Source organism: Coregonus clupeaformis, chromosome 6 (assembly GCF_020615455.1).
Source record: "Coregonus clupeaformis isolate EN_2021a chromosome 6, ASM2061545v1, whole genome shotgun sequence".
In the NCBI taxonomy this organism is placed as follows: domain Eukaryota; kingdom Metazoa; phylum Chordata; class Actinopteri; order Salmoniformes; family Salmonidae; genus Coregonus; species Coregonus clupeaformis.
Window position 1 is genome coordinate 17,317,148 of NC_059197.1, and position 13,925 is coordinate 17,331,072.

Below are 13,925 nucleotides of genomic sequence, written 5' to 3' on the forward strand. Positions count from 1 at the left end.
ACCCAACTACCTCATCCCCATATTGTTATTTATTTTGCTCATTTGCACCCCAGTATCTCTATTTGCACATCATCTCTTGCACATCTATCATTCCAGTGTTAATACTAAATTGTAATTATTTTGCATTATGGCCTATTTATTGCCTTACCTCCATAACTTGCTACATTTGCACACACTGTATATATATATTTTCTGTTGTATTTTTGACTTGTTTTGTTTACCCCATATGTAACTGTGTGTTATTTTTTTATCGCACTGCTTTGCTTTATCTTGGCCAGGTCGCAGTTGTAAATGAGAACTTGTTCTCAACTGGTTTACCTGGTTAAATAAAGGTGAAATAAAAAATAAATAAATAAAAATAAGTTATGAGTGTCCCGGATTTACATGTAATATGTTACCTCTAGTCTGAGACCAGGTTGCAGTGTTTCCCAACCCTGGTCCTCTGAGTACTTCCGTACCAATATGGGACCAGGGCATTAGTTCAGCTGATATACCATCAGTCTTGTACAGGGACTGCAAGAGACCCAGCCAGCCAGGGGTGAAGAGTTGAGGACTGTCAACCAAACTCTAATTAGGCCTACTTCAGGCACGAAGCGAAATAACATTTCAGAACTGCAAGTGGAATCGTCAATATGTGGACACGTTTCCTTTAAGACCCCCCTTCCCTGGTTGACAATTGTAGCGGGTGTGACGTTTTCCACATTTCTCGTCGGCTAAGGAAACGATGCTGTCCCACGCCTTCTAATCCGGAGAATTTTTCAACCTGTTAATTAAATTGTATCCAATCATAATCTCCATGGAAGTGTAACCGTCATTTCAACATCCATCCAAAAAGAACAACAGAACGTCTCGAGTGCGCACAGGAACGTCTGGGCTTTGACAGAGCTTTCGACCGAAGTACAGTAGCAAGTTATCTTTGCCCTGACTCTGAACCGCTAGACAGTTTGGTAGGACCATTCAGAAACCCCACACTGCTTATGACTGACTTGACTACAATGTAACTAGCGCTAACTAACATCATTCATAGGGCCACGTTATATTGATAGCACTGCTGTCACTGTTACAATTTATCCATGATAGCACGGCTACAGATTTGACAGCTGGTTTGGCTACGTTTCTATTTCTTGTCTGTTTGTCCGACCAACAGTAGCACTGATTTACCTCTTGACGGCATATTTTAGCCCTTAACTTTCACTGCAAAACTAGTAAATTGCACGTTCTATTTAGATACGTTACAATATATTAGGCTAAATGCCTAAGCTGCTATTAGTTTAGTTAGCTACAATGTCTTTATTATCAAGGAGGCTTGCTGGTGTCTACTACGAGCAAGCCAACGCGTCAATAGCGATCCAATAACATTGTTGATGTTTCGTTATATTATCGTGTCAGTAGGCCAACTGCAAGCCTACCCACCGCACAGTGACAGGACTGTCTGTGTCGACTACTGCCCAGATGCCCGGTGGAGGATGCCTTCGCAACAACTAGGTAGTTACTAGCCTCTCTGGGAATTATGACGATCCTGATGAGGCTATAATTTAGGGGTTGGAACTAGCTGGAATTAAAGGGAACAACCGACATATCAAAGTTGTGGTGGAAACTGATGCAGCCGTGCTATTTATTCCCTTCCTCTCGTAGCCTCTTTTTTTGGTGCTTTTTCCTGGTAGTATTTCAATGTCAACAGTCCATGTCAACAGAGAAAGTCGGAGTAACAATGTTGATATTGTAGTTTCTTAAAAGGGTAGAGGGAGTGAAGAGGCTCTTCGCAAAGAAGGAACTCAAGGCATAGTCTCTTCTCTTTTCCCTGTGTGTGGCTGGAGGTTGAGGTTGCCTTGAGTGAACCTGCTCAAAGGTTAAAGAATAGGATTGCAATAGAATGAATAACTGATCTTTGCCCCCGATATTACCCTGGCCAAACATCTGAAACCCTACTTTGAGGAAAAATGTACTTACTGTGATATGTGGTTGTCCCACCTAGCTATCCTGAGATGAATGCACTAACTGTAAGTCGTTCTGGATAAGAGCGTCTGCTGAATGACTAAAATGTAAATGTAATGGCTATGGGTTGTATGTTATTGAATATGATACATCCATAAGTGCCCATGTACAGTGCATTCGGAAAGTATTCAGACCTCTTGACTTTTTCCACATTTTGTTACGTTACAGCCTTATTCTACAATGGATTAAATTGTTTTCCCGCCCCTCATCAATTTACACACAATAATGACAAATTAAAAACAGGTTTTTAGAAATGTTTGCAAATTTATGAAAAAATAAAGAAACTGAAATAATACATTTGCATTAGTATTCAGACCCTTTACACAGTACTTTGTTGAAGGACTACAGCCTCGAGTCTTCTTGGGTATGACACTACAAGCTTGGCACACCTGCATTTGGGGAGTTTCTCCAATTCTTCTCTGCAGATCCTCTCAAGCTCTATCAGGTTGGATGGGGAGCGTTGCTGCACAGCTATTTTCATGTTTGTACAGAGATGTTCGATCAGGTTCAAGTCCGGGCTCTGGCTGAGCCACTCGAGAACATTCAGAGACTTGTCCCGATGCCACTCCTGCGTGGTCTTGGCTGTGTGCTTAGGGTCGGTGTCCTATTGGAAGGTGAACCTTCGCCACAGTCTGAGGTCCTGAGCGCTCTGGAGCAGGTTTTCATCAAGGATCTCTCTGTATTTTGCTCCGTTCATCTTTCCCTCGATCCTAACTAGTCTCCCTGCCGCTGAAAAACATCTCCACAGCATGATGCTGCCACCACCGTGCTTCACCGTAGGGATGGTGCCAGGTTTCCACCAGACGTGACATTTTGCATTCAGGCCAAAGAGTTCCATCTTGGTTTCATCAGACAAGAGAATCTTGTTTCTCATGGTCTGAGAGTCCTTTAGGTGCCTTTTGGCAAACTCCAAGTGGGCTGTCATGTGCCTTTTACTGAGGAGTAGCTTCCGTCTGGCCACTCTACCATAAAGGCCTGATTGGTGGAGTGCTTCAGAGATGGTTGTCCTTCTGGAAGGTTCTCCCATCTCCACAGAGGAACTCTGAAGCTCTGTCAGATTGACCATCGGCTTCTTGGTCACCTCCCTGACCAAGGCCCTTCTCCTTCGATTGCGCAGTTTGGCCGGGCGGCCAGCTCTAGGAAGTGTCTTGGTGGTTCCAAAATTCTTCCTTTTAAGAAGGATGGAGGCCACTGTGTTCTTCTGCAGAAAAGTTTTGGTACCCTTCCCCAGATGTGTGCCTCAACACAATCCTGTCTTATAGCTCTACGGACAATTCCTTCGAGGTCGAAGGAATTGTCCGTAGAGCTCAGACAGGATTGTGTCGAGGCACAGATCTGGGGAAGGGTACAAAAATAATTCTGCATCATTGAAGGTCCCCAAGAACACAGTGGCCTCCATTCTTAAATGGAAAAAGTTTGTAACCACCAAGACTCTTCCTAGAGCTGGCCGCCCAGCCAAACTGAGCAATCAGAGGAGAAGGGCCTTGGTCAGGGAGGTGACCAAGAACCCGATTGTCACTCTGACAGAGCTCCAGATTTCCTCTGTGGAGATGGGTGAACCTTCCAGAAGGACAACCATCTCTGCAGCACTCCACCAATCAGGCCTTTACGGTAGAGTGGCCAGATGGAAGCCACTCCTCAGTAAAAGGCACATGACAGCCCACTTGGAGTTTGCCAAAAGGCACCTAAAGGACTCTCAGACCATGAGAAACAAAATTCTCTTGTCTGATGAAACCAAGATGGAACTCTTTGGCCTGAATGCCAAGTGTCACGTCTGGAGGAAACCTGGCACCATATCTACGGTGAAGCATGGTGGTGGCAGCATCATGCTGTGGGGATGTTTTTCAGCGGCAGGGGCTAGGAGACTAGTCAGGAACGAAGGAAAGATGAACAAAGCAAAGTATAGAGAGATCAATCAATCAATCAATTTTATTTTATATAGCCCTTCTTACATCAGCTAATATCTCGAAGTGCTGTACAGAAACCCAGCCTAAAACCCCAAACAGCTAGTAATGCAGGTGTAGAAGCACGGTGGCTAGGAAAAACTCCCTAGAAAGGCCAAAACCTAGGAAGAAACCTAGAGAGGAACCAGGCTATGAGGGGTGGCCAGTCCTCTTCTGGCTGTGCCGGGTGGAGATTATAACAGAACCATGCCAAGATCCTTGATGAAAACCGGCTCCAGAGCGCTCAGGACCTCAGACTGGGGCGAAGGTTCACCTTCCAACAGGACAACAACCCTAAGCACACAGCCAAGACAATGCAGGACTGGCTTCGGGGACAAGTCTCTGAATGTCCTCGAGTGGCCCAGCCAGAGCCCGGACTTGAACCCGATCGAACATCTCTGGAGAGACCTGAAAACAGCTGTGCAGCTACGCTCCCCATCCAACCTGACAGAGCTTGAGAGGATCTGCAGAGAAGAATGGGAGAAACTCCCCAAATATAGGTGTGCGAAGCTTGTAGCGTCATATCCAAGAAGACTCAAGGCAGTAATCACTGCCAAAGGTGCTTCAACAAAGTACTGAGGAAAGGGTCTGAATACTTATGTAAATGTAATATTTCCATTTCTTATTTTTTATACATTTGCAAACATTTCTAAAACCCTATTTTTTGCTTTGTCATTATGGGGTATTGTGTGTAGATTGATCAGGGGGAAAAAACAATTTAATCAATTTTATAATAAGGCTGTAACGTAACAAAATGTGGAAAAAGTCAAGGGGTCTGAATACTTTCCGAATGCACTGTATGTCATTGAAAGAGCAGGTGTTCTTAATGTTTTGTATACTAAAACCATTTATGAAAGGTGTTAAAAATATTGATATTACTTTGATATTACCTATCCTATATTTTCAGATGCTTACGGGCTAGGCTTTCAGGGCTAGGGCTCGATTTTGGAGGGGGCATGAGATTAAGGAAATCTATATGAACTAGTGATTGACCTTAACCTCCAACCTCCTGGTTAACCCTTCCAGACATGGAGGTGATGACCCCCCTCATCGAGAACCCTGGAGGAGGGCAGGAGGAGGAGAACTCTGAAGGAGACCAGGATCCAGAGCTGCTGCCTGTCAGACACCAGGAGCTGGGCAACAGCCACCAGGGCATCACGTAGGTTAACACACCTCAACTACTTCAGCAGCCACCAGGGCATCACGTAGGTTAACATACCTCAACTACTTCAACAGCCACCAGGGCATCACGTAAGTTAACATACCTCAACTACTTCAACAGCCACCAGGGCATCACGTAGGTTAACCCACCTCAACTACTTCAGCAGCCACCAGGGCATCACGTAGGTTAACCCACCTCAACTACTTCAGCAGCCACCAGGGCATCACGTAGGTTAACCCACCTCAACTACTTCAACAGCCACCAGGGCATCACGTAGGTTAACATACCTCAACTACTTCAACAGCCACCAGGGCATCACGTAAGTTAACATACCTCAACTACTTCAACAGCCACCAGGGCATCACGTAGGTTAACATACCTCAACTACTTCAGCAGCCACCAGGGCATCACGTAGGTTAACCCACCTCAACTACTTCAGCAGCCACCAGGGCATCACGTAGGTTAACCCACCTCAACTACTTCAACAGCCACCAGGGCATCACGTAAGTTAACATACCTCAACTACTTCAACAGCCACCAGGGCATCACGTAGGTTAACATACCTCAACTACTTCAGCAGCCACCAGGGCATCACGTAGGTTAACCCACCTCAACTACTTCAGCAGCCACCAGGGCATCACGTAGGTTAACCCACCTCAACTACTTCAACAGCCACCAGGGCATCACGTAGGTTAACATACCTCAACTACTTCAACAGCCACCAGGGCATCACGTAGGTTAACATACCTCAACTACTTCAGCAGCCACCAGGGCATCACGTAAGTTAACCCACCTCAACTACTTCAGCAGCCACCAGGGCATCACGTAGGTTAACATACCTCAACTACTTCAGCAGCCACCAGGGCATCACGTAGGTTAACATACCTCAACTACTTCAGCAGCCACCAGGGCATCACGTAGGTTAACATACCTCAACTACTTCAGCAGCCACCAGGGCATCACGTAGGTTAACATACCTCAACTACTTCAGCAGCCACCAGGTCATCACGTAGGTTAACATACCTCAACTACTTCAGCAGCCACCAGGGCATCACGTAGGTTAACATACCTCAACTACTTCAGCAGCCACCAGGGCATCACGTAGGTTAACATACCTCAACTACTTCAGCAGCCACCAGGGCATCACGTAGGTTAACATACCTCAACTACTTCAGCAGCCACCAGGGCATCACGTAGGTTAACATACCTCAACTACTTCAGCAGCCACCAGGGCATCACGTAGGTTAACATACCTCAACTACTTCAGCAGCCACCAGGGCATCACGTAGGTTAACATACCTCAACTACTTCAGCAGCCACCAGGGAATCACGTAGGTTAACATACCTCAACTACTTCAGCAGCCACCAGGGCATCACGTAGGTTAACATACCTCAACTACTTCAGCAGCCACCAGGGCATCACGTAGGTTAACATACCTCAACTACTTCAGCAGCCACCAGGGCATCACGTAGGTTAACATACCTCAACTACTTCAACAACCACCAGGGCATCACGTAGGTTAACATACCTCAACTACTTCAGCAGCCACCAGGGCGTCACGTAAGTTAACACACCTCAACTACCTCACCAAGGCATCACGTAAGTTACCCACCTCAACCATGAAACACTATTAGTGGTTACAGTTATTGTACCATATACAGTGGGGGAAAAAAGTATTTAGTCAGCCACCAATTGTGCAAGTTCTCCCACTTAAAAAGATGAGAGAGGCCTGTAATTTTCATCATAGGTACACGTCAACTATGACAGACAAAATGAGAAGAAAAAATCCAGAAAATCACATTGTAGGATTTTTTAATGAATTTATTGGCATATGATGGTGGATAATAAGTATTTGGTCAATAACAAAGTTTCTCAATACTTTGTTATATACCCTTTGTTGGCAATGACACAGGTCAAACGTTTTCTGTAAGTCTTCATAAGGTTTTCACACACTGTTGCTGGTATTTTGGCCCATTCCTCCATGCAGATCTCCTCTAGAGCAGTGATATTTTGGGGCTGTCGCTGGGCAACACAGACTTTCAACTCCCTCCAAAGATTTTCTATGGGGTTGAGATCTGGAGACTGGCTAGGCCACTCCAGGACCTTGAAATGCTTCTTACGAAGCCACTCCTTCGTTGCCCGGGCGGTGTGCTTGGGATCATTGTCATGCTGAAAGACCCAGCCACGTTTCATCTTCAATGCCCTTGCTGATGGAAGGAGGGTTTCACTCAAAATCTCACGATACATGGCCCCATTCATTCTTTCCTTTACACGGATCAGTCGTCCTGGTCCCTTTGCAGAAAAACAGCCCCAAAGCATGATGTTTCCACCCCCATGCTTCACAGTAGGTATGGTGTTCTTTGGATGCAACTCAGCATTCTTTGTCCTCCAAACATGACGAGTTGAGTTTTTACCAAAAAGTTATATTTTGGTTTCATCTGACCATATGACATTCTCCCAATCCTCTTCTGGATCATCCAAATGCACTTCAGACGGGCCTGGACATGTACTGGCTTAAGCAGGAGGACACGTCTCGCACTGCAGGATTTGAGTCCCTGGCGGCGTAGTGTGTTACTGATGGTTGGCTTTGTTACTTTGGTCCCAGCTCTCTGCAGGTCATTCACTAGGTCCCCCACGTGTGGTTCTGGGATTTTTTGCTCACCGTTCTTGTGATCATTTTGACCCACGGGGTGAGATCTTGCGTGGAGCCCCAGATCGAGGGAGATTATCAGTGGTCTTGTATGTCTTCCATTTCCTAATAATTGCTCCCACAGTTGATTTCTTCAAACCAAGCTGCTTACCTATTGCAGATTCAGTCTTCCCAGCCTGGTGCAGGTCTACAATTTTGTTTTTGGTGTCCTTTGACAGCTCTTTGGTCTTGGCCATTGTGAAGTTTGGAGTGTGACTGTTTGAGGTTGTGGACAGGTGTCTTTTATACTGATAACAAGTTCAAACAGGTGCCATTAATACAGGTAACGAGTGGAGGACAGAGGAGCCTCTTAAAGAAGAAGTTACAGGTCTGTGAGAGCCCGAAATCTTGCTTGTTTGTAGGTGACCAAATACTTATTTTCCACCATAATTTGCAAATAAATTCATTAAAAATCCTACAATGGGATTTTCTGGATTTTTTTTCCTCAATTTGTCTGTCATAGTTGACGTGTACCTATGATGAAAATTACAGGCCTCTCTCATCTTTTTAAGTGGGAGAACTTGCACAATTGGTGGCTGACTAAATACTTTTTTTCCCCACTGTAAGTGGACAGTGAGGCCCTTCAGGAATTGATTTTGATCAAATAAAAAATGCAGAGTGGACCCCTAACCCTCTCTGTGTTCCACAGGTTTACTCAGGCTCTCATCCACCTGCTGAAGGGAAACATTGGGACTGGGTTGCTGGGTCTTCCCCTGGCAGTACGCAACGCAGGGGTCATAGTGAGTAACTAATGTCCCACTAGGGATACTACATTTTACATTTTAGTAATTTAGCAGACTCTCCAGCGCGACTTACAGGAGCAATTAGGGTTAACTGCCTAACTCCAAGGGCACATCTACAGATTTTTCACCTTGTCGGCTGGGGGATTCGAACAAGCGACCTTTCGGTTACTGGTCCAATGTTCTTAACCACTAGGCTACCTGCCGCCTTACACCGTTCACACCATAACACAAACAGGGCTGGGTCACACTTTACAGTACATTAGTGTCCTTGTGTACTGCTGTCAGTACAGTGTAAGATTGTTTTGGTTTATTCAGTACGAAGAAAGGACACAATCTCTTTTGAGAGTCAGGGCAGAGAAAAGGCTGGCAACCCACTATATTGGCAAATAAATTAGTCCGAAAACTTGGCCTTGGTTGTGAAGTTACTGAGAGAATTTGTGCATTGATGTATCATTCCTACTGCATTGCATTATACATCAATGATATTGGTTGGTAAAAATAATTGGAATTTGCTAGTGCTTTACCAGAAAAGCAAGATAAAGTAATGAGCTGGGCATGAAAATGGATTATGCATAAATATGTATTTCATGAGTCATTTAAGTGGTCAGTGGACCTGCTAGACTCCTCTGTCTACAGACAATGATTCCTTGCTGTGGATCCTGGCTCATGTTAAGTGGATTTGGGGTTTTATATTTGGTCCTTTGCGTTATACGAGATATTTACACAACAGTTGTAGCCTTGTATTTGTATTGACCTGGTTTGGCCCTGCTAACTGGGCTGGGCACACAACCCTTATCTCTGAGTATTACACATGGATGTGAGTGTGATTACATGATCATGTACATTGGTTTAAAGTACAGTGTGTGTGTCATGGATGTGATGTGTTATCAGATTAATATTTGAATCTGTAGATTGCTGCAGCTTCTTCTCTGAACCAAGGCCTGGTTAATCAGTTAGTGAGGTGTTCATCAAACTAGTCCCCACCACCAGTGCTTCAGCACCATGGGATAAACCTGCCTGTGTGTCTGCCTGCTTTGCAGCTGTGGCACTGGCTAGTGGCTGATCTCAGATCAGTTTATTGCCTCATATCTTTCCTGTGAATCCTCCATTTGCTAAACGGACAAAAGGAGGGCAGGATCAGGCTAGACAACTGTCATTATTTGAAAGGACAATCAGGTCAATTTGTAAACTTCAGACTAATCTCGTCTACTAGCCGGCTCTGTTGCAATTGAGACTGAGAACGAGGTTAGTGTCAGACAAACAGCAGACACAGATGATCACTGCTGCCATACCATTGAAACAGAGGTAGCCTGCATGTCACATTTATGACGTTGCCAAGGTTACATTGCGTTTGCTGGACTTTCCCCAGAGAATCTGCAGGCTCCCCAGACTAGATGATGTTCCAGTGCTAGTATTGTATCTTGGTTGAGAACAAAACCCAAAACGTTGTTGTGTAACCTCTTGCTTAATCTCCCCTCCTTTGTGCTGTGATCATGTCACATGACCGAGAGATCTTGTGCGTGGAGGACAAAACTGAACAGGGCGAAATGACGATCAAATTTTTACATTTACATTTTAGTCATTTAGCAGACGGTCTTATCCAGAGCGACTTACATATATGAATACATTTTTTTTTTTTTATACTGGCCCCCCGTGGGAATCGAACCCACAACCCTGCTGTTGCTCTATCAACTGAGCTACATCCCTGCCGGCCATTCCCTCCCCTACCCTGGGCCAATTGTGCGCCGCCCATGAGTCTCCCGGTCACGGCCGGCTGCGACAGAGCCTGGATTCGAAGCAGGATCTCTAGTGGCACAGTTAGCACTGCCTTAGACCACTGCGCCACTCAGGAGACTATATCACAACACCGCTATGTGAAATGAGGTTTTCGGTGACATACATAGAATAGCACTACTGATTGTGTATAAGTGAGAAGTAGCCTATTTCTCAGGGTTATATCTGATGCGTTTGCACTACTATGGACTGATGTTTGCTGTAGAGTGTTCCTATCTGGTTCACAGTTGGTTTCAGTTGGTGTTGACATTACTGTCAGTGTGTTCTCAGACTGTTCTTTGTATTTCTATTTCTCCAGGTGGGGCCTCTTTGCCTGGTGCTGATGGGTGTGGTCTGCGTTCACTGTATGCATATCCTGGTCCACTGTAGCCACCATCTGTGTGAGAGGTAATAACCATGCTATCACATCTCTCTCTCTGTCTCTCTCCCTCTCTCTCCGCATCACTTAGTCTGTGAGCACACCGCTCTGCTTAATACAGTGGCTAATGAGCCGTCATTTCCTTTGGCGGATCTAATGATAGGTTGGTCAGACGTGAGATGTTAAAGGGAGTGTTAAGTGCTTCCTGGATATGGCACGGTGTAAATGAGCCCTGGAGGTGGCCCACCCACATCTCCATTACTCTACTGACAAGTGCTCTAGCAACAACATCAACCCGCCTCCCTAAACACACACACACTCCCGATCAAACAAAATAAAGTGCATACAAACAGTGTGTCATGTATTCCAACTGAGTGTTGGGTGGGAGTACAAAACATTGAGAGGGAGTGGGAGTGAGAGGGAGGAGAGAGAGAGCGAGAGGGAGGGGAGAGGGAAAGGGAAAGGGAAAGGGAGAAGGAGAGGGAGAGCGAGGGAGAGAGGGAGAGAGAGAGAGTGGGAGGGAGAGAGAGAGAGAGAGGGAGAGGGAGGGAGAGAGAGAGAGAGAGAGAGAGAGAGGGAGAGAGAGAGGGAGAGAGAGAGAGAGAGAGAGAGAGAGAGAGAGAGAGAGAGAGAGAGAGAGAGAGAGAGAGAGAGAGAGAGAGAGAGAGAGAGAGAGAGAGAGAGGGAGAGAGAGAGAGAGAGAGAGAGAGAGAGAGAGAGAGAGAGAGAGAGAGAGAGAGAGAGAGAGAGAGAGAGAGAGAGAGAGAGAGAAGTATTTACTCTCTTTTCCTCTGTTATTTGCTTTTTATTGTGTCTAAATCCCCAGCGTGTTTACCGTGTTAGTGCTGAGAGCAAAAACGGAGACCTGTTCCGAATGTACCCGAACACAGTCAGACCCGTTCCTGAGAAGCACCGTGGAAAACTGACCCAAACAGACCCGTGCTGGTTTAGATCCAAGAGACCTGTTCAGATCTGAAAGAAGGAGAGCGAGAAGGAAACCTCCAACTGGGCGCTGCCAGCGCCATCAATAAACAAGCGATATTGGTCAAATGATCCACAGTTACGTGTCCTTAACTGCCTATAACAAATTTCAAAAAAACGATTTGTTGTGTTTCGATGTGTAGCATTTTCAAAACTTTATAGTCTATTGTTTTATTGGTTTTTACTTTCCTTAAACAATAGTAGTCTACCTCACGGTTCAGCTGTCAGAGATTGGAGCGATAAATGCATCAGGGCATCGCATGCATATACTGTAGGCCTATAGGCCTTCCACTGTGTGATATTCATATTTACTAAATAAATATTAAAGGAGACAAGCTTAGGCCTAGCCCTAGAGAGACCGAAAGACAGATAGATATATGCCGGTGCCATGTTCCCAACATCGACGTGGATTTCTTTATACTTGTCAGTTAGGCTACTACTGCTATTAATATATATATAGGTGTACAGAAGGAGGCTTATTCATTAATTTTGAGTGCCGGTGTGCACTGCCTTCATAGGCCTGCTGTAGCTAAGCCTAATGATAGCCATACCACACCAAACCTTTATTAGGGTAATATCAAAAGTAAGTCAAGTCATTGTTTATAGGGAAAATACCAACAGGTTATTGTATTGTGGCATTAAATTAATTAACAACAAAGGCGATTGCCTACCGTAGGCCTACCCAACAAATGGCAGCAATAGGCTAATGCTATTGGGCATTATTATTATAATTATTATTGCTTTGTCTCCCCAATTTTGATCTTGTGTCATCGCTGCAACTCCCCAATGGGCTGTGGAGGCAAAGGTCGAGTCATGCGTCCTCCGAAACATCAACCGACGAACCGCGCTTCTTAACACCCGCCCGCTTAACCCGGAAGCCAGCCGCACCAATGTGCGGGGGATAGGGGAGAGGGGAGAAGGCTGAAAAGGAGAGGAGGGGGGAGAGGGGAGAAGAGCTGAGAAGGAGGGGAGGGGGGAGAGGGGAGAAGAGCTGAGAAGGAGAGGAGGGGAAGACAGTTGACTTGAGCATTAGAATAATGCAGCAGGACGATACAGTCGTCTATGGACACGCTAACATAGGGGTGTGTTTGATTCAAGACCAAATAGAAAAATGCAAAACGAAAACAAAGTACTGAGTAAGGGGATGACAGCCAAGCTTTTTTCCACAATATGAAATATTCATTAGTTGAGCGTTTTTCAGTAAGATTAGAAATCTGGGGGAAATTAAAATGTAAAATAAATTAAATAAAGTGATTATAGAATCAGCCTCCTTCTTTCTTTCCCTCTTCTACCCTCTCCCTCTTCTCTCACCCTTCTCTCCTCTCCTCTCTCCTCTCCTCTCCTCTCCTCTCCTCTCCTCTCCTCTCCTCTCTCTCTCCTCTCCTCTCCTCTCCTCTCCTCTCCTCTCCTCTCCTCTCCTCTCCTCTCCTCTCCTCTCCTCTCCCTCCCAGGTTGAAGAGACCTCCCATGGGGTACAGTGACACAGTGGCCTTCTCCATGGAGCACAGCTCCTACCAGTGCTTCAGGAAGAGTGCCAGATTTGGGAGGTGAGATGAGAACGCTCTAGGCATCTGGAGGTCAACCTATGACCCATCACCCATATAGTCACATGACTCCTCTTGGGGCCAATGGGTGCTGCAGGTGTTGAAAAATGCCCAATCCCAAATTGATGACTCACCCCTATCCCTTGGCCCCTAGAAGCTATTCAAGTCCCTCATATATGTGACAATGGTCAACAAGGGCCTAATGGTAAGAATTGATTTTGATATATCAGACCGTTTGGGATCACATCCATAATTTAAAGACGTCTATACCAGTGGAGGCTCCTCGGAGGAAGGGAGGACCATCCTCATTGAATTTCATAAAAATAAGTTATCCTTTTTAGATAAAACAAATGAATTTCTTCAAAATTTTAGGAGAAGGAAGATGGAGAGAGAGAGATATGTTGTCATTTCATTTAACTTTCACTTACTTAGCTAGCAAATTCAACTTGCTAGTTTAGCCTACTCAAACAACCGGCTCAAACAGATGGATGCTATGTTAGCTAGCTGGCTATGACTATCCAACACGACATTGGAACTCAAGGTAAGCTTTTGGTTTTACAAATGTAAGTGCTAAACTGCTAACTGACTGTACACTGTAACGTTACTGCATGATTGTAGCGGGTTTACTAACGTGTTACTAGTAGTTCTATTAGCTATGTTGACTATGACGTTACTTTAGCTAATATGGTGACAACGATGTAGGCTGTGTGTAGCG

The 13,925-nt window shown here is 45.3% G+C and overlaps 1 protein-coding gene across 1 annotated transcript in view; it reads left to right on the forward strand.

Moving 5' to 3' along the window:
• The first annotated feature begins 697 nt into the window (after nt 1-697).
• The window catches only part of LOC121567776 (proton-coupled amino acid transporter 4-like), a 205,306-nt gene continuing 192,078 nt past the window's right edge, over nt 698-13,925 (forward strand). Inside the window, exons 1-6 of the mRNA XM_041878046.2 lie at nt 698-947; nt 1,390-1,485; nt 4,965-5,097; nt 8,440-8,530; nt 10,626-10,714; nt 13,118-13,213. Of these exons, the coding sequence (XP_041733980.1) occupies nt 1,467-1,485; nt 4,965-5,097; nt 8,440-8,530; nt 10,626-10,714; nt 13,118-13,213 (428 nt within the window). The 5' untranslated portion in view covers nt 698-947; nt 1,390-1,466. The remainder of the gene's footprint in view (nt 948-1,389; nt 1,486-4,964; nt 5,098-8,439; nt 8,531-10,625; nt 10,715-13,117; nt 13,214-13,925) is intronic.